General features: G+C 45.7%; 1 protein-coding gene across 5 annotated transcripts in view; it reads right to left on the bottom strand.

The window, feature by feature from the left end:
- Positions 1-23,576, bottom strand: part of EXOC3L4 (exocyst complex component 3 like 4) — an 85,757-nt gene that overhangs the window by 26,522 nt on the left and 35,659 nt on the right. For 4 of the 5 annotated variants that reach the window (XM_061612231.1, XM_061612230.1, XM_061612232.1 and 1 more), the window contains 2 exons: positions 20,722-20,822; positions 16,994-17,083 (listed from right to left, as the gene is read on the bottom strand). In XM_061612231.1, coding sequence (XP_061468215.1) covers positions 16,994-17,083; positions 20,722-20,822 — 191 coding nt within the window. The remainder of the gene's footprint in view (positions 1-16,993; positions 17,084-20,721; positions 20,823-23,576) is intronic. The other variant, XM_061612233.1, reaches the window with a different exon arrangement.

Below are 23,576 nucleotides of genomic sequence, written 5' to 3'. Positions count from 1 at the left end.
TGTAATGGTACAGACTAATGTACAAAACCCCAACAAAATCCTTCATAAAAGAGCACACCCTTTTCCTCATCTTGGACAGTTATAAAGCTTTGCTAGCTACTTAATGCAGAGTAACACTTAATCTAGGAAACCAAGGCCAAATCATTCTGCTCTAATTTCTGATGCGCCAAATATAAACATGCTCAAATTCAAAGTGTAAAACAAGTGTAAAATTATGCATATTGGAGGAAAAAATCTTCATTTCACATATACGCTCATGGGGTCTGAACTGGCGGTGACCGACCAGGAGAGAGACCTCGGGGTTGTAGTGGACAGCACGATGAAAATGCATGCTAGCGATAATTAGGAAAGGTATTGAAAATAAAACAGCCGATATCATAATGCCGTTGTATAAATCTATGGTGTGGCCGCATTTGGAATACTGTGTACAGTTCTGGTCGCCTCATCTCAAAAAGGATATTATAGAGTCGGAAAAGATTCAGAAGAGGGCAACCAGAACGATCAAGGGGATGGAGCGACTCCCTTACGAGGAAAGGTTGCAGCATTTGGGGCTTTTTAGTTTAGAGAAAAGGCGGGTCAGAGGAGACATGATAGAAGTGTATAAAATTATGCATGGCATTGAGAAAGTGGATAGAGAAAAGTTCTTCTCCCTCTCTCATAATACTAGAACTCGTGGACATTCAGAGAAGCTGAATGTTGGAAGATTCAGGACAGACAAAAGGAAGTACTTCTTTACTCAGCGCATAGTTAAACTATGGAATTTGCTCCCACAAGAAGCAGTAATGGCCACCAGCTTGGACGGCTTTAAAAGAAGATTAGACAACTTCATGGAGGACAGGGCTATCAATAGCTACTAGCCATGATGGCTGTGCTCTGCCACCCTAGTCAGAGGCAGCATGCTTCTGAAAACCAGTTGCCGGAAGCCTCAGGAGGGGAGAGTGTTCTTGCACTCAGGTCCTGCTTGCGGGCTTCCCCCAGGCCCCTGGTTGGCCACTGTGAGAACAGGATGCTGGACTAGATGGGCCACTGGCCTGATCCAGCAGGCTCTTCTTATGTTCTTATGAAAGAAGAGCTTGGCATCAATTAAAGATTCCCCCCTCAATCAGTTTGAGGACGTACAAGGTACAACTTGAGGACGTTGACAAGGTGCTTGGACAGGTTAGTGCAACCACTTCTGTGCTGGATCCTTGCCCTTCTTGGCTAATAAAAGCTAGTAGGGATGGAACAGCCGGCTGGACCAGGGAAGTGATTAATGCCTCTTTGAGAGAGTGGGTGGTCCCTGGCCACCTGAAAGAGGCGGTAGTGAGACCACTTCTGAAGTAACCCTCCCTGGACCCAGAAAATTTTAATAACTATAGGCCGGTGGCAAATGTTCAATTCCTGGGCAAAGTCCTTGAACGAGTGGTTGCAGGCCAGCTCCAGACACTCTTGGATGAGACTGATTATCTGGATCCATTTCAGTCGGGTTTCAGGCCTGGTTTTGGCATGGAAACAGCCTTGGTTGCCCTGTATGATGACCTCTGTTGGGACAGAGACAGGGGGAGTGTGACTCTGTTGATTCTCCTTGATCTCTCAGCGACCATGGTATCCTTCTGGGAAAACTGGCTGAGTTGGGAATGGTAGGGACTGCATGGCGGTGGTTCCACTCCTACTTGGCAGGTCGGCTCCAGAAGGTGGTGCTTGGGGAGCATTGCTCGGCACCCTGGACTCTCCAGTATGGGGTTCTGCAAGGGTCAGTTCTGTCTCCCATGCTGTTCAACATCTACATGAAACCTTTGGGTGTGGTCATCTGGAGTTTTGGAGAGCATTGCCATCAGTATGCTGATGACACACAGCTCAGTTTCTCCTTTTCATCTTCTTCACGTGAGGCTGTCAATGTGCTGAACCAGTGCCTGGCTGCGACAATGGACTAGATGAGGGCTAATATACTGAGGCTCAATCCAGACAAGACTGAGATGCTGTTAGTGGGTGGTTCTTCTGACCAGATGGTGGATGTCCAACCTGTCCTGGATGGGGTTGCTCTCCTCCTGAAGGAGCAGGTTCGTAGCTTGGGAGTTCTCCTAGAACCATCTCTGTCACTTGAAGCTCAGGTAGCCTTGGTGGCACGGAGTGCCTTCTACCAACTTTGGTTGGTAGCCCAGCTATGCTCCTATCTGGACAGGGATAACCTGACTTCAGTTGTCCATGCTGTGGGAACCTGCAAGTTAGATTACTGGAATGTGCTCTACGTGGGGCTGCCTTTGAAGACCGTTTGGAAACTGCAGCTTGTGCAAAATGCAGTGGCCAGATTGGTAACAGGGACCAGATGGTTCGAACATATAAAACCAATTCTGACTCGCTTGCATTGGCTGCCTGCATGTTTCCGATCTCGATTCCAGGTGCTGGTTTTAACCTATAAAGTCTTACATGGCTTGGGATCACAATACCTGATGGAATGCCTCTCCCAACACGAACTCACCCGTATACTACGCTTATCATCAAAGGCCCTCCTCTGGGTGCCTACTCCGAGGGAAGCTCTCCAGGGTCGCTCTCAGAGAATAACATTGGGTGACTATCTTTCAGCTCCCTGGCAGTTGTGCTGTGGGGTGCCGCAGGGTACCATCTTGTCCCCCATGCTGTTTAACATCTATATGAAGCCCTGGGGAGCAGTCATCAGGAGCTTTGGGGCGAGGTGTCAGCAGTATGCTGACAATACCCAGCTTTATTTCTCCATAACATCTGAATCAGGAAAGGCCATGCAAGCCCTTGACCGCTGCCTGGACTCGGTGGTGAGCTGAATGAGGGCCAATAAACTGAGTCTGAATCCTAGCAAGATGGAGGCACTGTGGGTTGGTGGTTCCCGAGTTCAGATAATTGGTCAGTTGCCTGCTTTGGATGGGGTCATACTCCCTCTGAAAGAGCAGGTCCGTAGTCTGGGGATGCTCCTGGATCCATCTTTGTCACTAGAGGCCCATGTGCCCTTTTTGGCTAGGAGTGCCTTTTACCAGTTTCAGCTGGTAAGACAGCTGCAGCTGTTTCTGGACCGAGATAGCCTGACCACTGTTGTCCACGCACTGGTAACGCCCAGGCTGGATTACTATAATGTGGGGCTCCCCTTGAGGTTGGTCCGGAAGCTGCAGCTGGTGCAAACTGCGGTGGCGAGACTGCTCACTGGGGCAGGGCATCGCCAACATGTCACCCCGCTGCTGAAAGAATTGCAGTGGCTGCCCATTTGCTACCGGGCCAAGTTCAAGGTTCTAGACAGCCTTGGTGTACAAAGCCCTTCAGGTGAGATCTTCAGGTGAGGCCCTTCTTGTGTTCCCCACACCTTCGCAAGCACATATGATGCAGACACGAGATAGTGCCTTTTCAGTGGCCGCCCCTAGGCTGTGGAACTCCCTTCCGAGTGAGGTGCGATCAGCTCCCTCCTTGCCGTCTTTCCAGCGACAAGTAAAGACTGTTTTATTTCAACGGGCATTTGGGATAGAGAACAACCAGGATTGTGTCGTAGGTTTGGTGATTACATTATATGATTTTATTATTTTAAATTGTCTGCTGTTTTTACCCTATATTTTATGGTTTTAATTTTTCTCATAGTTTAATTCTTTTTTAATAATATACTCTGTATGTTTTAATGGTGTTGTTTTTAGTTGTAAGCCGCTCTGAGTCCTATTGGAAAAAGGGCGGGGTAGAAATAAAGTTTATTATTATTATTATTATTATTATTCCAGATCAATCTCTGCTGCTTTCAGGTGCCTTCTCAGCCTTGGTATTTCTATTAAAAGCTCACTCTCGGATACCTCATCATAGAAAGTGGACAATTTTGGAATGGACACCTTTAATACTTCTGCAGTGGCAATTATGAGACTCTTCGCTTGAACAGCCTCAAACATGGCTGCTACTTCCTTGATGGCTCTTGATCTGATCTGGAGTTCAGAATGAAAGCAATCAATGCACTCAAGCATTGCCCTCTTATTTTCTTCTTGCAGAGTGAGTCCAGCATCGCTTGCTTGCTCCCCTGCCATCCTCTTCTTGAACCTGGCTCTTCTCTCTACTGCAATTCCATATTCGTCTGATTTTAAAAGCGCCTGTTCAATTGCATGCTCCACTAGGTGACTGCGCTCCTCGTGCAGAAAAAGTCTTAGCGCCTCTAGCTTTGTCACCACCTTGTCGAGAGTTAAGCCCTTAGTCTGCAGGTACTGCTGTGTAAAATTAACTTCCTGAAGTACATCGCACCAGAAGTAAAGGTAGCACAGAAAAGTGAAATCACAGACAGCAGGCAAAAGACCTTGTGCTGCACCTCTTGTGTCCAAATTTTCACAATATTGACAGTTTCTTTTCAAACCTCTTCCTAATGATCCCTAACATGGAATTCACATTTTTCATAGTTGCCACACTTCTGTCCTGGGGAAGTGGGGGGAAAGTAGGAATAGGGAACCTGTGGCCTTTTGTATGTTGTTAGACTACAGCTCTCACCATCCCTGACCATTGGCCATACTGGCTGGGGCTAGTGGGAGTTGGAAGTCTAATAGCATCTGGAAGAACACCATGTTTCCCATCCATGGTCTAAAGGAACCAGAGATCAGGTATACTGTGTGACTCTATCAGTTAAGCAAGTGATATGTGAACCGCGGCTTGTGGTTTGTTTCCACCAGACAAAACACGAATGGTAAGCAAGAACAAACTTTGGTTTCTGCTCATGGTTTGTCTGGAGAGAAACCACAAACCCAGTTTACTTGTCATGATAAGCCAGACTGGCTTATTTTCCCCTCATGGCACAGTCAGGCACATGGTTTAATGCTGCATGCAAACCAGATCACTCGATTAGGATGTGAGCTGGGGAGAAAAAATGGAAAATGAAGGGCATGGGGAGGATGGAAACTCACCTGCTCAAATCAAGTGTATATAGTATCTTTTGGGTTTGGGGTATGTGTGTATGCCATGAGGTTAAAAAACTCTCCTAATCCAGTATACAGGGAGTTTTGGAGAAGATGGAAAGTAAAAAGGATATATTTTCCCTTTCCACTCACCAGAACCACCTCACTGCTATATTATTATTATTATTATTATTTAGCAAATAAATGTTCAGTTGGTGGTCAGCTATATAGCACTAAAAGGAAAGAGGAGGGGAAGAATGGTCTATTTTATCCCATCGTCCCTTCTGAGACTCCCCTTAGATGCCTGAACATTACCACAAAGTTCCTGTTTCAGGAACTTGGCTGGAGCCAGGAACAGGAACGCTCCTCTTCAAGTAAAGGCATACACTGGGTATTTTGTTGTAGGTCCCCACTTATACAACGTAATAACAACTGCCAACAAGAGAAGCTGAGAGAAGCTCAGGCTGCATAATAAGCAACATCTGATAGCCCTAAAAGCAGGTAAGTTAACAAAGGAGAAACAAAACACTGTGGGAGGGGGACAATATGGGACTGTCACATGTTTAAAGAAATCATAGTAAATGCATCATGTGTTTTTGTTCATAATCAAAGTGATAAGTATTTTTTTAAATTTGCATATGGATAAAACAGTAGCTCTAAAGCAAGAATCACATTTTGTTTTAGATCATGCCTACATAATGTTGAAAAGGCATTTCGTCCTTAGTCAGAGAAAAAGGGTAATGCCAGAGATGAAGTTTGTCAGCTCAGCTGCAGTCTGCAGAAGTACTTGCACAAAAAAAGACCGGCGCTCCCTTAACTGGGAGCACCTTTTTAATCAAATAAAGTTTTTAAATTGATCTAACTGATAAAATGTCTCAACACTAAAACAAAGGGTAAATACAAGAAATAAGAAGTAGAATACAATGGAAAGGTGAAAGAAGCAGCAAAACGGGAATGGTAGTAAGGCAAAAAAGAAAGTGGTGGTTTCCCACGCTTTTTCAGTTTACTTATGCGGATGAATTTTAAGATCCCAAAATGAATTTATTGGCCAGTTGCTTGACTGATATCCGGCTCCATCCTACGGGCTCAGAGCAACTTAACAGCCCATTAACTAAGTATCAGTATCTGGCCATTTGGGTTTGGTCTTGTGCAACGTGACCCAGAGCGTGCCAGGCAAAGTGGACAGGGAGGCGGCAGACAGAGGTAAGGGGAGCAGAGGCAGGCCTGGTGAAATAAAGGGGGCGGGCACGCTGGCTGGCTCACCCGTGCAGCCCTGGCTGGCCGAGAAAATGTAATGGCAACAGAGGTCGCACCACGTCCTCACCCCTTCCGCAGGCCAGAAACAGTGCAGCTGCCTCAGCTGGAGAGGTTGCCCTTGTTGCTGGGGCTCAAAGATGATCCTAACATGGCGGGTCTGGTGCAGTCCTTGCCGCCGCCGCCTGAGCACGGGACAGGCCGCCCCCGCTGCATCTCCATCTTTTCCCTCAGGCAGCGGCAACGACTGCTTGCTCGGAGGCGGGAAGAGCTCCTTCTCCTGTAGCGCGGGGGCGGGCCTTTGGCCCCTTTACCACCAGCACCCGCCTCTTCTTGTCTCTTGGGCTGAGGGTCCCACTGACAATGGAGGGAGGCATTTTTACCGGGGCAGCCTCCGCCATGCTGGGTACCAGCTGAGGGCCTTCAGAAGCTCGCTTCCCGGTGGCGGTGCCTAGGGTGGGGGGTGGCTCTGGGTGTCACCCCTGTCTCGTGGTATCACCCGGTGCGGCCCTCACCCGCCGCACCGTCCTAGTGATGCCCCTGGTTATATGCTAGGGCCTGCTCAGCTTGCCACAGCTGCACAAGCCAGCCTCTCCCTTGTCTGCAACTGCCAGCTGGGGGGCAACTGGGCTCCTTGGGACTATGCAACTTGCCCACGTCTGCACAGGTGGCAGGACATGTAACCCCTGAGCCACTCACTGTGGGGTGATCTTTAGCTGACCCTTGACACCCAGGAGACACGAGCGGGGATTTGAACTCACAGCCTCTGGACTCCCAGCCAGGCTCTCCTCCCCTGTGCTATACCAGCTGTAAGTGAACAAATAACCCCCCCCCCAAAAAAAGAGCTGTGTGGAGTGCCTTGCAGACCATACATCTGTCACTAGCAGCCAGTGGAGCCTGGCACATTAGAGCGAATGGAGCAGTGCCCCACCAACCTCAGTCTGCCTTCTTACAGTCAGCCCAAGGGGTGGCACTGCCTGTCGGCTTCCTCTTCCTTAGTCTCAGTGTTGCCCTTGTAGAGCTCAGTAGGGAGGAGGATGGCTCTGCCAGTCGTGGTCTCTGGCTCCACTTCCCATTGGGCTCCCTGTCACCAGTCCCAGTGATGACCAGCCACTGCTGTTGGCAACAGGGCTTTCAGCCAAGTGGCTTAAGTATTTGGTTGTAACTGCCTCTCTCCATGTCCTAGCCAAAGAAAAGGCCTCATGAACTTCACAAACCCATAAAAGAAATAGTCGTCAATAAGAGTAAGAGAACAATTTAATCCTGTGCCTAACGGGGGAATGTTTTGAATAAGGAAGTTTATTTGAGGGGAAAGGTTTATGTAAGACTGGAAGAATGTTGGCCTAACTGGTAAGCAGGGGAATTGTTTGATCAATATGCTGGGGGGCGGGGGGGGGGAGAAATGAGAGAAGTTCAAGGAAACAGGTACAGAAAGTGTGGTGAGGTAGACAAGGCAGCAAAATCACAGGGGATTAAAGATGTTCCACTATTGTGTAACTGCCAATGTGACTAATAATTAGCTCTAGGAAGTGGGAGTGGTGGTGGCTGTTCCCAAATCTAGACCGAAGAGACAGTGTCATATAGTTTGCAGCTGATTCCAGCCCCTTAGCTAGATTATGCATTAGAGATTACAGTGGTCTAATCTGAGAGCAGTAGCATGCTCTCTTTAATTGTAGTAACTATCAAGGGGCTAGAAGAGCTCTAATATGCCCTATCACACAATCTTTTCCAGGCCAATCCTTGGAGTCTGTTCTGGTTATTCTAATTGAGGTTTCAAATAGGTGAATTCAAATAGGTGTCCTCATGGAGGACAGGGGTATCAATGGCTACTAGCCAAGATGGCTGTGCTCTGCCACCCTAGTCAGAGGCAGCATGCTTCTGAAAACTAGTTGCCGGAAGCCTCAGGAGGGGAGAGTGTTCTTGCACTCGGGTCCTGCATGCGGGCTTCCCCCAGGCACCTGGTTGGCCACTGTGAGAACAGGATGCTGGACTAGATGGGCCACTGGCCTGATCCAGCAGGCTCTTCTTATGTTCTTATGAATTACAGAACAAGCAGCAAAATTTTTGAATGTGGCTATTTTGACCAGAACATCTTTGACTGTCTGTTGATACCATTTACCAGTATCCTGTATGGATTTTATTTATATTTTTATTAGTAGTATTGATATGTATACTTCTCCTATTTCTTATGTAGCCCATTTTTGTATTTTGTATTTTTGTTTTTATTATTAGTTGACTTGTAAATAAATGAAACTATTTGTTTTTCAACCACTTATCACAAGATACTAGGCTGCTTCTCTCACAGGCCTTGTCCCTGAATAACTCCTTCCCCCCATGCAAGGTTCTCAGGCTTCCTGAACTTTCTTCAGCTTCAGGGACAGAGCTTGGAAAAGTTACTTTTTTTGAACTACAACTCCCATCAGCCCCAGCCAGCATGGCCACTGGATTGGGCTGATGGGAGTTGTAGTTCAAAAAAGTAACTTTTCCAAGCTCTCAGCCTCTTCATACTCATGCCCCCTAGAGGCTGCCTCTAAAAAGGCACATGTAGGACCTGCAAAAAGGTAGCAGTGTGGAATGATGCTGTTCACAATGTCAGGGGTTCTTAACCCAGGGTTTGCTTCCTAAAACTAATGCATATCTTTTAGAGAAAATACATTTAAAATCTGCATTTGTTTAGATGTACCAAAAAGCCTTGTGGCACCTTAAAACATGTTAATCTTTAAGGTTTCACAACACTTGTTGTTCCATCTGCTTCAGAAGACTTAATGTGGCTACCTCTCTGGAAATTGTATTTAAATACATATTTAAATGTGAATTTCCATGTTGATTTAAAAACAGATAAATAAATCACAGATTAATGCAAACACAGAATGGACTGGAGTGATGGTAAATGTGCAAAAGTGACAGGGACCAAAACGCAAGAGATCTGTTCATCTTTTCACACTGACTGTGGTACAGACCTCTAATGGCCTCTAATAGATAGTCTCAGGTAGTGCCACCTAGCAGGGCGAGGGAGGGGCAAGTCCATGTACAGTAGCATGTACCGACTTTCACTCCCAGGCTGATGAGGGCCTAATTCATTCAGACTGCACTACTGGGACTGTCCAGTAGAGGCCACTAGAGGTCTGTTCTGTGGGCAGTGTGTGTCTAGGGATAAAGGATCACAGGATTTGTGGCCTATTTCCCTTTCACATGTGTTTACCCATAAGCCCGCTCTGTTCTAGTTCAGTGTTAATTTACTGTTGAATCTGTACAAAAAATGTACATGTATTTCAATGCAGTTTCCAGAGGGTCAGTCACATTAGTCCAGAGGACAAAAGTGTGTAGAGGGATGGGGCACCTATGCTGGCTCCCCCTCAAAGCCTCCATGTGCAGCGTGCATGCCTAAACCCCATTCCCAATCTAGCATGAGCCTTGCTTGCCTGAACAGGCTTACAAGCCTCCTCACAATCAGGAGCCCTGATTAAGCGGGGTTCCCAGTTGTTGAGGAGGTTTGTACGTGCATTCAGGCAAATGCACTTACAATAGGGTTGCCAGGTCTCCGGTTTTCTGCCGGAGTCTCCAGCAAAAGTGGGCCATCTCCGGCCTCCGGCCATATTTGGTGTGAAGAGGCTGATCTCCGGCTTTTGGACGTCCCCCTCAGGCACGCATGCGTGATTGACACGCATGGCCGCTGGGTGGGAGGAGCGGCCGCGATGGGCGTTTCTGGCTGCAGTTTGCATCGTGGCTGATAGAGCAGTTTGGAATCTCGTTTGGAAGCAGAAGGCTGCTGGGTTGCAGGAGCTGGAGCAGGTTGGACTGCGGCTGATTGCAGAGGGAGAGAGAGAGAGGCCTGAGAGAGAGAGAGAGAGAGAGGCCTGAGAGAGAGAGAAAGAGAGAGAGAGAGAGGCCTGAGAGAGAGAGAGAGAGAGAGGGAGGCCTGAGAGAGAGAGAGGCCTGAGAGAGAGAGAGAGGCCTGAGAGAGAGAGAGAGAGAGGCCTGAGAGAGAGAGAGGCCTGAGAGAAGAGAGGCCTGAGAGGCCAGAGAGAGTGAGAGGCCAGAGAGAGAGAGAGAGAGAGGCCTGAGAGAGAGAGAGAGAGGCCTGAGAGGCCAGAGAGAGTGAGAGGCCAGAGAGAGAGAGAGAGGCCTGAGAGAGAGAGAGAGAGAGAGAGAGAGAGAGAGAGGCCTGAGAGATGGGGCTCAGCAGTCTCTGGCCATCACCACACCTTGGGGGAGGAAATTCCATCACACACACTCTCACACCCTGCCCCCCCCTCTTCCTTTTCTGATTGTGGAAAGCTGGTGGTTCCATGTCTGCCACTGCTCCTTGGATTGTTGAAAACCAAATGTTTAAATAAGCAAAATGTATAGCAGGATGAGGTTGCCATGTGATTTTTCCAGCTGGGTTTGTGTGTGTATGGAACTTCAGCAGGTGAACAGGCCCGTCCCCTCATCTCTGTGACAATGAAAGTTCTACGTCTTGAATTTCTGGCTGCCACCCAAAGAAAGCTGGCAGCCCCGGGAACAGGTGGGTGCAGAGTGGGTCTTAAAATAAAGAAAGAATCTTGCAGATGGAAGGCAGGGAAAACCAGGCCAGGTTCCCCAGGAACAATGTCTGTTTCCTAATCCCTGTCCCTATAAATCACAGTTTCCATTTTAAGCATCACTTGTGTTGGAATTGTGGAAATGCAACTCGATTTGGGTGTTTCCACGTCTGCAGGGAGACAGAGAGGAGACCTCCAGGTTGCTAGGCTGTGCCTTTCCTTTGGTCATATGCTCATCTTCCTTCCTGAAAACTGATACCTCTTAGGAATGCTGATCACACCTTCCAACTCTCTCCTTCCTGCTTCTTCTCTGCCTCTTGAAGAGAAGAGATGTCTTTGCTTTGTCTCTCTCACCTGCAGCATGAGGGCAAAGGCCATGTCAGGTCCATGAACCTCCAATGCAGGTAGTTTACTAGAACTAGAATCCCTTTCCTATCTATTGTGTATTTCCTTCAATGAAGCAAGCTGTTCCTTATTTTACTAAGTCTGAATCCTCAGTTATTGCTGCAGCGTAAAAGTCTGCTACTTCACAGGAAAAGTCTCTCTCTGTCTCTCTCTCTCTCTCTCACACACACACACACACATATACACACACACACACATCAGCGCTGGGTCTGCTCTTGATCCCAAACCTAACTCTGCTAACAAGTTTCTAGTCTTTTTTCAGCATTGAGTTGCCTCCACTCAAGACTCTGGAAGTTAAACCTCTCAGTGTGCGTGCAAAGCCCCCCGCAGCAGAGTAGGAAGCCTCTTTTTGTCTGTCAAGAGCCATTGACCACCAGCAGCCAAATCAACCTGAGGCCCCAGCTGGCTTTGTCTGTGGGTCAGTGGCCTGAGGAGATGCCTTGGGTCAGCTGCCAGCCTGCCCAATGTGCACTTTCAAAATTCTCCTCAGGCAGAGACTGCCCAGTGCTGAACACCCTTCCGCCTGAGAAGAGCCTGTGGAGCAGGTGATATTGGGGGACCTGCAGGCCAGAGCCCATCCCCCCCTTTTAAATCAAGGGAAGATGGCCGTAACTCAGTGGTAGAGAACATGGACAGTCGCTGCCAGTCGCTGTAGACAGTGCTGATGCTGAACCAGATGGACCAATGGCCTAACTCAGTATAAAGCAGCTCCCTGTTTAAATCACCCTTCATTCAGAACCATAAGGACTAGAAACTTTATTTTTAGGAAACTGTTGCGCATGCAGAAGGGCCCAGGTTCAGTCCTCAGTGGCATCTCCAGGTAGGGCTGAGAGACACCCCTGCCTGAAGCCCTGAGAGCCGCTGCCAGTGCAGACAGCACTGGGCTAGAGAGCACCCATGGGTCTGCATCCAACATTCCTGGGTAAATGAAGCGGATCCTGCCTCAGGCCAGGGCTCGGAGTCTTAGTTTGCCTTGGCCACCCTGCTTCATCCGCCCGTGCTGGGAGCTGCACAGCAGGAGTTGGGCCCATCTGTTCTCCTGGTACCTTTCATTAGTTTTCAGGTTCCCTTAAGGACATAAGAACATCTAGTTCCTCACCCCAACCGTAATAGGAAGCCTGCAAGCAGGACCCTTCAGGGAGGAAGGGCGGGATATCAGTTTAATAGATAAATAAAATAAATAAGTGCAACTGGCCTTCAGAGGCATATTGCCTCCAAATGTTAATGCAGCTTCAAATAGCATTTGCCTTTTTTGCAGCCACATCACACTGTTGGCTCATATTCAGTTTGTGATCAACAACAATCCCAAGATCCTTCTTGCATGTAGTATTGCTGAGCCAAGTATCCCCCATCTTAATAACTGCATTTGGTTTCTTTTTCCTAGGTGTAGAACTTTACACTTATCCCTGTTAAATTTCATTCTGCTGTTTTTAGCCCAATGCTCCAGCCTATTAAAATCCCTTTGAATTTTGTTTCTGTCTTCCAGGGAATTAGGTATTCCTCCCAATTTTGCATCATCTACAAGTTTGATAAGCATTCCCTGCCCCTCCTCATCCAAGTCATTAATAAAAATGTTGAAGAGCACTGGGTCCAAGACCAAGCCCTATAGTAGCCCGCTAGTTACCCCCCCCAGGTTGAGAAGAAACCATTGATTGGCACTCTGAATATGATTGTGTAGCCAACTGTGGATCCACCCAATAGCTGTTCCATCCAGTCCACATTCAGCTAGCTTGCTAATCAGAATATCATGTGGCATTTTGTCAAAAGCTTTGCTAAAGTTGAAATATATTGTGTCCACAGCATTCCCACAGTCTATCAGGGAGGTTTGTTGTTGTTGTTATGTGCCTTCAAGTCGATTATAACTTATAGCGACCCTATGAATCAGTGACCTCCAAGAGCATCTGTCATGAACCACCCTGTTCACATCATGTAAGTTCAGGTGTGTGGCTTCCTGTATGGAATCAATCCATCTCTTGTTTGGCCTTCCTCTTTTTCTATTCCCTTCTGTTTTTCGCAGCATTATTGTCTTTTCTAGTGAATCATGTCTTCTCATGATGTGTCCAAAGTATGATAACCTCAGTTTCATCATTTTAGCTTCTAGTGATAGTTCTGGTTTAATTTGTTCTGACACCCAATTATTTGTCTGTTTTGCCTAGAATGCCCTCCCTTGTCCTTAACATGGCTGCAACCATATCTACTCAGAAGTAAGTCCTATTGAGTTCTATGGGGCTTAGTTCCTTAATAAGCATGCTTACAGTTGCTGCCTTCAGGGGCATCTATCTGTGCTCCCATCTAACGTCTCTGCAACACTAAGCTCCTTTCTTCCAATAATGGCCTGGCCTGAGGGCACATAAACCCTTCTTGCCAGAAGCAAGTAAGCTAGATTAAATGTTCCCTAAAGGCGTTGAACTGTGACCTGGCAGACCAGGGTTTGAATCCCCACACAGCCATGAAGCTCCCTGGGTGACCTTGGGCCAGTCACTGCCTCTCAGACTCAGAGGAAGGCAATAGTAAACCACCTCTGTCTGAGTACTGCTTACCATGAAGACCCTATCTGGGATCAACTTGAAGGCAGTCCATTTCCATTTTGCATCACCCTAAGCTTGTGAGAAAGAATGACCTTGTCACTTCAGATGGACCTAGGAACACCCTATTTTAGGTAAGATTTCTATTTTAATCTCCAGAGAATTTTTTTTGAATGGTATGCTCCAAGCAACTGTGGTTGATACAATGTATCATGTTTAATGATATCACTAGGGCCCGCCCTGTGACATCACTAGGGCCCGCCCTGTGATGTCACTAGGGCCCACCCTGTGATGTCACTAGGGCCCACCCCCTGACATCACTAGGGCCCGCCCCCATTTTCTCAGGTTTTTGGATGGTTCCAACCTGGCAACCCTAACTTACAAGCATCTTTCAGACCTTCATGTTAGGTCTGAAACCTAGTGATGTTGGGGCTAATGTATGCCTGCTGGCCCTCTACACACTTTGCCCTCTTGGGTCATAGCAGATTCTAGCCACTCCTGTCCTGAGACCACTGTGTAAAAATGCATAGAAAATATGTATATATTGAGGGAAATTGCTTGCAAGCATGTATATTAGGAGAAATGTGCACTAGGATGAAGATAAATTTTCATGAGAACTTTTAAAAAAAGAAATCACAAACCGATGCAGAAATGTGGCAAACTGAATATAAGAATGGGAAAATGAGAAACTCAGAAAAACCTTCATTGACAGATTTATACATCCCTAGTCATTATAATTTTTTTATACCGTGTCTGGGGGGAAAATGCATTTTATGCACAATTGGCAGTACTAATCATTTTAAAAATATACAACGTATTTAAAGATATCTACAAAATAAATTAGATATTTTTTTAAATCATTCGCCTGCTAGGATTTCTTCTCAAATATGCTAGCAATGGGCTTAATTTCTTGCCGGCTCCCTTCACCATCTTGCTAATTATTGGAGGTGCCCTGCCATCTAGAGGTGGAATGATGTTAGTGTTTAAAATGAATTCTACAACACAGCCAAAGAAGTGGGACACAGCTACAGCTTAGGGCAGTTACAGAAGTGCTTTTATTGCACCAGAGTTGGTGTGAGTTTTAAAAAAGAAAGAAAGAAGACTCCCAGGTGGGTAAATGTATGTTTGGAGATATCCTTTGACACCAGCCCAGCCCTGCTGGATCAGACCAAAGGCCTTCATCCTGTCTTCCCAGTAACAATCCAGCTGCCTCTGGGAAGCCCCCAAACAGCAAATGCTGGCAATAGCACTCTCCCACCATTGTTGTCCCCCCTCTTGAATCTATGGAGCGGACAACATGGTGCTCTCAGGACAGGAGTGGCATGAGTTACATGACTAGGGATGGGCAAATATATCAATTTTGGTTTCTCTCTGCCTTTCATTTTTCCACTCTTAAGTTCAGTTCTCCACATTTCTACATTGGCTTGCAATTTATTTCTTTGAAAAAGTCCTCATGAAAATTCATCACCATTTTGGTGGGAATGTCTCCTAATATACATGTGTTTGTATGCAATTTTGCCTAATATATACATTGTTCCAAAGCAATTCCCTCTGATATAATACATTTTTGTATATTATTTTCACTCATACATATAGCATCTTTGTACCCATTACTTGGCTGGGGAAATGCATCGCAAAATTCAGAAAAGGGCAGATTTTGAACTATGGCAGTGTTTCAGTTCATATCTTGTTTTGGAAAGTGTGAATTATAATAATAATAATAAACTTTATTTCTACCCTGCCCTTTTTCCAATAGGACTCAGAGCGGCTTACAACTAAAAAACAACACCATTAAAACATACAGAAATATACAATTAAAAATAGAATTAAACTATGAGAAAAATTAAAACCATAAAACATACGTTAAAAACAGTGGACAATTTAAAATAAATAAAACCATATACTATAGTCACCAATCCTATGACATTTAATCCTGGTCGTTCTCTATCCCAAATGCCCATTGAAATAAAACAGTCTTTACTTGTTGCCAGAAAGATGGCAAGGAGGGAGCTAATCGCACCTCACTCGGAAGGGAGTTCCATAGCCTAGGGGCAGCCACCAAAAAGGCCCTATCTCGTGTCCACGTCATATGTACTTGCGATGGTGTGGGGAGCACAAGAAGGGCCTCACCTGAAGATCTCAAATCCCGGACAGATTCATATAGGGAGATACAATCTGTCAAATTAGGTAAGGTTTTCTTGAAATGCAAACTGAAATGAATTTTTCCTCCCATCCCTAGACATGACTGCCCCATTGTAGGTGGACAGATCCCAGGGGGCAGGGAAGGAGAGTTATGACCTAGCTGCTTAGCTGTGTGCTGTTGCTGTTATTGTACGGTCTCTGGCATTTTGTGCATTGCATTTTCGCTGCTATTTTGTCTTGGTTTGCAGTTATCTAATTTCTTATAATTGATGAGGGTGATTTTATTTTATTGCCTGCTGATCTTTTTGTTACTGTCTTGAAATGCTAAATATGAAATGGACTCTTGAATTTTGTTTGTTTGTTTGTTTATTTTGCTATATTTTGAATGGCTGTAGAATAGTAATGTGCTTTTTAAAATTTCTCTTGTCATTTCTATGGCTGTTAAACCACCTTGAATATTCTAATGTAGAAAGGCTATTCACTATTCAAGAATGAAATGGAATCAGTAGTCCTTGAGCCGCTCTAGGTGTCCTTCTAATTGTGCACTCATTGTGTTCATGATGGTATTGGGATGGATATACTTGATCCTGCTTTATTTGTTATTTATTTATTTATTTTATTTATATCCCGCCCTTCCTCCCAGCAGGAACCCAGGGCTGCTTTCAACAGTGGTTGCACCTGCAAAGGTTTTGGAACAGACATACTGCTTTATTTCCAGTCAGTGCATGCCCGTAACTTCCTGCTGAAATCCTGTAACTTTTTATACCACAAACATTCTGAGGGTTTTGCCCCACTTCTGTTGTGCTGGAGTAAAAGACTGCTCCTCCAAGCAGCAATAACAATGGGGAAGCATTGCAGAACCACTAATCAAGCGGAATGATGTGTAGGTGGTCCAGTATAAATCTACTGCTAATGCACTATTATTGCATCAATGACATCCCCCCCCCAAATAACAGTCTGGAGGAGCCCTTTGATAGTCTTATCCTCCATGCATTTGACTCTGTGCTGGGTGAAGAAGCCAGCAGAGCATGCAGAGAGGACTTCTTGCATCACTCCTTAATTTACCTTTGTTTAATAGGTTCCCCTGACACTGGGAGATCCACAGCCCATTAAGCACAATGAGAACAAAAGGTCTTGTGGATGAAGTGAGGAATTCATTTTCCCTGCAGAACTATGCCTGCACATTCAGCTGTCAAAAAGGACACACTCAATTTGCCTTCATTCCTAACCCCTTAAACCTGTCCAGGATCACCTCTTCACATACAGGATTTAAAAAGCACAAGCTTACCTCAAGTCGTGGAAGCTGTTAAGATAGGCCACCATAAATATAATAAACTGGGGGTGATCTTTTGCTTTGTCCAGAAATGCTTTCCCAAAGCTGCAATTAAATTGCATATTAAAAATGCCTTGCAACTGCAACAAGCAGCACATAACAATACACATAAGAACATAAGAAGAGCCTGCTGGATCAGGCCAGTGGCCCATCTAGTCCAGCATCCTGTTCTCACAGTGGCCAACCAGGTGCCTGGGGGAAGCCCGCAAGCAGGACCCGAGTGCAAGAACACTCTCCCCTCCTGAGGCTTCCGGCAACTGGTTTTCAGAAGCATGCTGCCTCTGACTAGGGTGGCAGAGCACAGCCATCATGGCTAGTAGCCATTGATAGCCCTGTCCTCCATGAATTTGTCTAATCTTCTTTTAAAGCCATCCAAGCTGGTGGCCATTACTGCATCTTGTGGGAGCAAATTCCATAGTTTAACTATGCGCTGAGTAAAGAAGTACTTCCTTTTGTCTGTCCTGAATCTTCCAACATTCAGCTTCTTTGAATGTCCACGAGTTCTGGTATTACGAGAGAGGGAGAAGAACTTTTCTCTATCCACTTTCTCAATGCCATGCATAATTTTATACACTTCTGTCATGTCTCCTCTGACCCGCCTTTTCTCTAAACTAAAAAGCCCCAAATGCTGCAAATGCTGCAAATGCTGACGTCCTTCCCTATAACATCGATCATGCATTGGGAGGTTGGCAGGAATTCCATCTGTTTGTTCTATGAGCCATGGCATTGAGGAATAGCCTATTGATTGTTTCCTTAATTTATTTTATAAGAGGAGTGGGGAATCCATAGCCCTCCAGATGTTGCTGAACTACAACTCCCATGAGTCCTAGCCAGCATGGCTAATGATCAGAGATGATGGGAGCTGTAGTCCAGCAACTCCTGGAGAGTCAAAGATTCCCCACCCCTCCTTTATAACAATCTCCACTGGTTTAGATGGGCTTTTTAGAAGATGGACACATTATTGGAGGATAGATCTATCAATGGCTATTAGCCAGGGCAGGTAAGATGGAACCACCATGTTCAGAGATGTAATATGAACACACAATGTAAAACACATATGTATGCAATATTTCCTAATATATACATATTTATCCTCATGTACAGATTTTTGCAAAGCATATTTTTGTTAATGTAATACATTCGTATGTTATTTTCATGAATATATATATCTATAATTACACTTTACCATACTATATGTACTTTTGTACACATTACTTGGCTAAGGCACCGTATTGCAAAATTCAGAGTAGTGCAAATTTCAAAGGATGGCTGTGTTTTCATCCACATATTGTTTCAGAAAGTGCAAATTAAGTAAGTTTGCCTTTAAATATTAACTGAAACATTCCTAGTCAAGAGAACAGCAAAGTTGGAGCCATTGAGTAGTGCACATCAGCATGCATTTTGTTCTTACTAAACCATGCTAAGCCAACAACCCTCCTCCTCCTCCTTCTTGTTAAAATTTCTATCCAGGGCCAGCACCAAAGGGTGGCCAGGTGGGGCCCTGGTGAGGGCCCCTCCAGCCCAGAGGGGCCCCTAAAGGGCCCCTCCTTAGGGTGCAGGGTTAGTGCTCCCCTTCTGTGATCCTCGGCAGGGTCGACTCTTGACTCTGCCGCAGAACACAGAGACAGAGCTCCCAGCCCCCACCCCTACAGACCGTGTGGACCTGCGGTGCCCACCTGCACCACCTACCTCTCCTCCCTTTTTGTGAATGCCCTGCATGCTGTGCACACAGCTGTCCTCAACCAAAATGGCAGTAGAGGCTTCTTTAAGGGGCTGATGCTCCTACCACCATCTTGATTGATGGTAGGCATGTGTGTGCATGCAGCATAGCATGCATGTGTGCCATCAATGAAGATGGCGGCGGATGGCGGTGGGGGTATCAGCCCCTTAGAGAAGCCTCCACTGCCATCTTGGTTGATGGTAGTGACCTGTGTGCCCAGTGTGCAGGTTATTCACAGAAAGAGAGAAGAGGTAGGTGGAGTGGTCCCACACAGTCTGTAGGGGGGGTCTGGGAGCAGGCTGGCACCCAAGAGCCCAGTCATGCCTGGTTCTGGCCCTGTTTCTATCCCATCCTTCCTCCCAGGAGGAGCCCAAAGTGGCCAACAAGTGACAAGACACCAAAAACTTCTGAAAATGGAAATGGACTGCCTTCAAGTCGATTCTATGGTGACCCTATGAATAGGGTTTCATGATAAGTGGTATTCAGAGGTGGTTTACCATTGCCTTCCTCTGAGGCTGAGAGGCAGTGACTGGCCCAAGGTCACCCAGTGAGCTTCATGGCTGTGCGGGTATTCGAACCCTGGTCTCCCAGGTCATACTCCAACACTCTAACCTTCTGAAAACATCTTTAAAACAAACCATCTCAAAAATAAAATATCTTAAAAACAACTTTATAAAAAACAACTTTAGAAACATCCCAAAAAGTGAACACTGCCAGAGGCTCCCCAGCTCCCAAACATAGGTGTTTTCCAGCCCTTCTACCTAAAAATCTTTTAATTGTCAGTGCCAGGGACAGAAACTGGAACCTTTTGCAGATGAAGCACTTGCTCCGGCATTTAAGCTAAAGCCCTGACTTACATCCTCGGGAGAGTCAATGCTTTTCAAGCACTCATCTTGCTAGAACCAGAAGCATGCTGTTTGGGCACTGGTAAGAACATAAGAAAAGCCAGCTGGATCAGACCAGTGGCCCATCTAGTCCAGCATCCTGTTCTTATAGTGGCCAAACAGATGCCTGTGGCAAGCCCACAAGCAGGGTCTGGGCACAAGAGCTCTTTCTTCTCCTGCGGTTTCCAGCAATTGGTATTCAGAAGCATACTGCCTCCAACCATTGAAGCAGAATGTAGCCATCATAGCTAGTAGCCATTGATAGCCTGATCCTCCATGAATTTGTCTAATCCCCTTTTAAAGCCATCCAAGTTGGTGGCCATCACTGTGTTCTGTGGGAGTGCGTTCCATAGTTTAACCAGAGCTTGGAAAAGTTATTTTGAACTACAACTCCCATCAGCCCCAGCCAGCACCATGCTGGCTGGGGCTGATGGGAGTTGTAGTTCAAAAAAGTAACTTTTCCAAGCTCTGAGTTTAACTATGTGCTGTGCAAAGAAGTGCTTTCTTTTGTCTGTCTTGAATCTTCCAACATTCAGCTTCATTGGATGCCCACGAGTTCTAGTGTCATGAGAGAGGGAGAAAAACTTTTATCTTTCCATTTTCTTAATCCTATGCATAATTTTGGACACTTCTATCACGTCACTTCTTACTCACCTTTTCTGTAAACTAAAAAGCCCCAAATGCTGCAACCTCTCCTCATAGAGAAGTTGCTTCATTCCCTTGACCATTTTGGTTGCCCTTTTCTGAAACCTTTCCAGCTCTGCAATATCATTTTTGTATCCAGAACTATACACAGTATTCCAAATGTAGTTGCACCACAGATTTGTATAATGGTATTATGATACCAGCTGTTTTATTTTCAGTTCCTTTCCTAATGATCCCTAGCATAGAATTTGCCTTTTTCACAGCTTTCGCACACTGGGTCGACATTTTCATCAAGTTATCCACTATGACCTCAAGGTCTCGTTCTTGGTCAACCACTACCAGTTCAGACACCATGAACGTATGTCCGAAATTAATATTTTTTGCCCTGACATGCATCAGTTTACACTTAGCATTTTAAAACAAATAAATATTACCGTGGTAGGAATTCTGTCACTTCTTTTGTGCTGATTTTGAGAACTTCGGCTTCCAAGTTTTTGCAAATGATGCCAGATGCCTTCATAAGTTGGCTAATGAGCTAGAGAAAAAGGAACAAGGAATGTAATAAAAGAAAGGCTTTAATTTGGCTTTCTTTGATGTGCTGGTAAAGTATAGTATGACATAAATACAATGGGGAGCTCAACAATCCTATTTCGGGGTATGGCTCTCACAGAGCTAGCTGCAACAATGTCCTGTGTGAGGCAAGCATTAACACAACCCTAATCCTTGTCTCTGCATGTCAGGGGAAATCTCCTTGCTACAGTCAAGGTATTGGAGCACCTTCGTTTTTCAGGAAAGGCAGGAGTCTGGGGATTTCATGTGAGAAAAAAGGTAATTAATGGAGGACATAACAGAGATGTATAAAATCATGCAGGGAGTGGAGAAAATGGAGAGAGGGACATTCTCTCTCTCTCTCTCTCTCTCTCTCTCATAATGCTAGAAGCTTGGGGGCATCCACTGAAGTTGATGAGTAGTAGGATGCTGGAAAGATCCACAGAACCACTTAATCACACATCTCTCTCTCTCTCTATATATATATAGAAAAGTAAGCCCTCACACTATCTCACTGTCACAATGTCATACCATGATGGCGAGGGTGGGCATAGATTTATCAGTAACTATTTGCAAAAATAGCTAAATGGAATCTCCATGTTCAGAGGCAGTCTACCTTGGAATACCAGTTGCTGGTGACAGATAATAGGGGAGGGCTATTTCCTCTATGCCCTGACTGTTTCTGGGAGTTCCAGAAGCATCTGATTGGCCACAGTGGGAAACAGTATGCTGGGCTGGTCCCTGAAAGCTTTGGCTATGGGGCGGTATACAAATGCAATAAATAAATAAAAATAAATAAATAAACAACTGGAGGGCCACAGATTATTTTATTTATTTATTTATTTATTATTTGATTTATATCCTGGCCTTCCTCCCAGCAGGAGTCCAGGGTGGCCCAGATAGCCACCACTGTTTTAAAATCAGCTTTAATACTGTTTAGAATTCGGTCTCGCTTCACTTTTCCATCTTGGACTAATTTGCTTCACTCGTTTTGTGGATCTTCTCCTTTCTGCTACTTGCATAATCTCGGTTGGACCCAGAAGATAAGATACAAACCACATTCACACGTCATGATAAGCCAGTGTTGCTTACTTATTAGGGTTGATTTGGAGCAAGAAACATTCTGGTGCATGCTTCCTAGGGATGTGAGAAGGTATAATGTTTTCTGTACTGCCCTGTGTTCAACACATGCAGCACTGTTTCCATCCTGCTACTATTTGTCTTCTACTGAAAGCAAAGTTATTAGTGTCGCGGTCTGTTGTGGTGAAATTATGTAATTTATGTAATTTACACAACTAATTACATAGGTTTCATTGTCATTACGTTATTCCACCCCATTCATTTTACTGCAAAGCAAACACAATGCAAATGCAGTTATGTATCTTTTGAGGACTGAACACAACAGAAACAGTGAAGACCAATCATATCCACTGGATTGATTTCCGCTACAGACATGGGATGAATAAGCAAATGCTGACAATTTCTTCTCCTATTTCCATTTCCCCTGGACTTATTCAACATCCCTAATGCTACCCAATCGTCTCCACGTCACTCTTCCCTTTGGTGCAAGTGGGAGAAACAAACCATGAAAGCGCCATTAAGCTTGAATATAGCCTAAATGTAGGAATATAGGAAGCTGCTTTATACTGCGTCAGACCATTGATCCATTTAACGCTCAGTATTTTCCACACTGACAGGCAGGGCTTTCCAGGGTTTCAGACAGGGAGACCTTCCGAGCCGTACCTGGAGATGGCGGGGATTGAAACTGGGATCTTTTGCATGCAAAGTCAATGCTCTACAGCTGAGCTACAAACCTTCCTTCCATGATGTCTGCACCCAGGAATTGTGGCTTGCCACTCCCTAATAAGCCAGGATCTGTAAGCCGACAACAAACCTTGGATTAAGGCTGGGTAGCCATCCTGGCTTGTAAGGGAGGAATAACCATGCCCTTGGGTTCAGATGTGGCGGGAAGCCACGCTTAGCTGCAGCTTATTGGTTGGTTTCTCCTGCTTCCACAAGGGAAGGAGCAAAGCAGCTGTTTCTGGATAGTGTGCACTAACACAGTGCTTGTGCACAATAAACCATGATTTGCCAGCAACCCTGTTTTATTGTGAAGTGCAAATATGGTCACCCTCTAACTAAGAACATGAGGCGGCCTCTGGATCAGGTCCAGTGAATCCAGCAGTGGAGTCTGCGCCGTTTGGGCAAATAGGTCACTGTTTCACCAGCCTAAGTCTACCCTCAGCTAGCTTCCACCTGCCTGTTTTCCTACTTACAACCGGCCCAGGGGGTGGCCCTGGCTGTCAGCTTCCTTCTTCCTAGTCTCAGTGTTGCCCTTGTAGAAATCAGCAGGGGACAAAACTAGAGTCAGTTGGCTCTGGCTCCCCCTACCATTGGCCTCCTTGCCTTCCCCTCTACCAGTTCCAGTGGGCACCAACGCCCACTGGAGTCTAGCCTCCTATTTCCCACACTGGGCCCAGCAGATTTATTTTTTATTTATTTATTTATTTATTTATTTATTTATTTATATCCCACCCTTCCTCCCAGCGGCAGCCCAGACATTTCTTGGAAGCCCACAAGCTGGACATGAAGGCAATTGCTATTTCACCCTGCAAAATTCCCAGCAGATCATGGAGGACAGGGCTACCAATGGCTACTAGCTGTGATGGCTGTGCTCTGCCACCCTAGTCAGAGGCAGCATGCTTCTGAAAACCAGTTGCTGGAAGCCTCAGGAGGGGAG

Source organism: Rhineura floridana, chromosome 2, assembly GCF_030035675.1.
Source record: "Rhineura floridana isolate rRhiFlo1 chromosome 2, rRhiFlo1.hap2, whole genome shotgun sequence".
NCBI lineage: Eukaryota > Metazoa > Chordata > Lepidosauria > Squamata > Rhineuridae > Rhineura > Rhineura floridana.
This window is presented reverse-complemented; position numbering and strand designations above follow the sequence as displayed.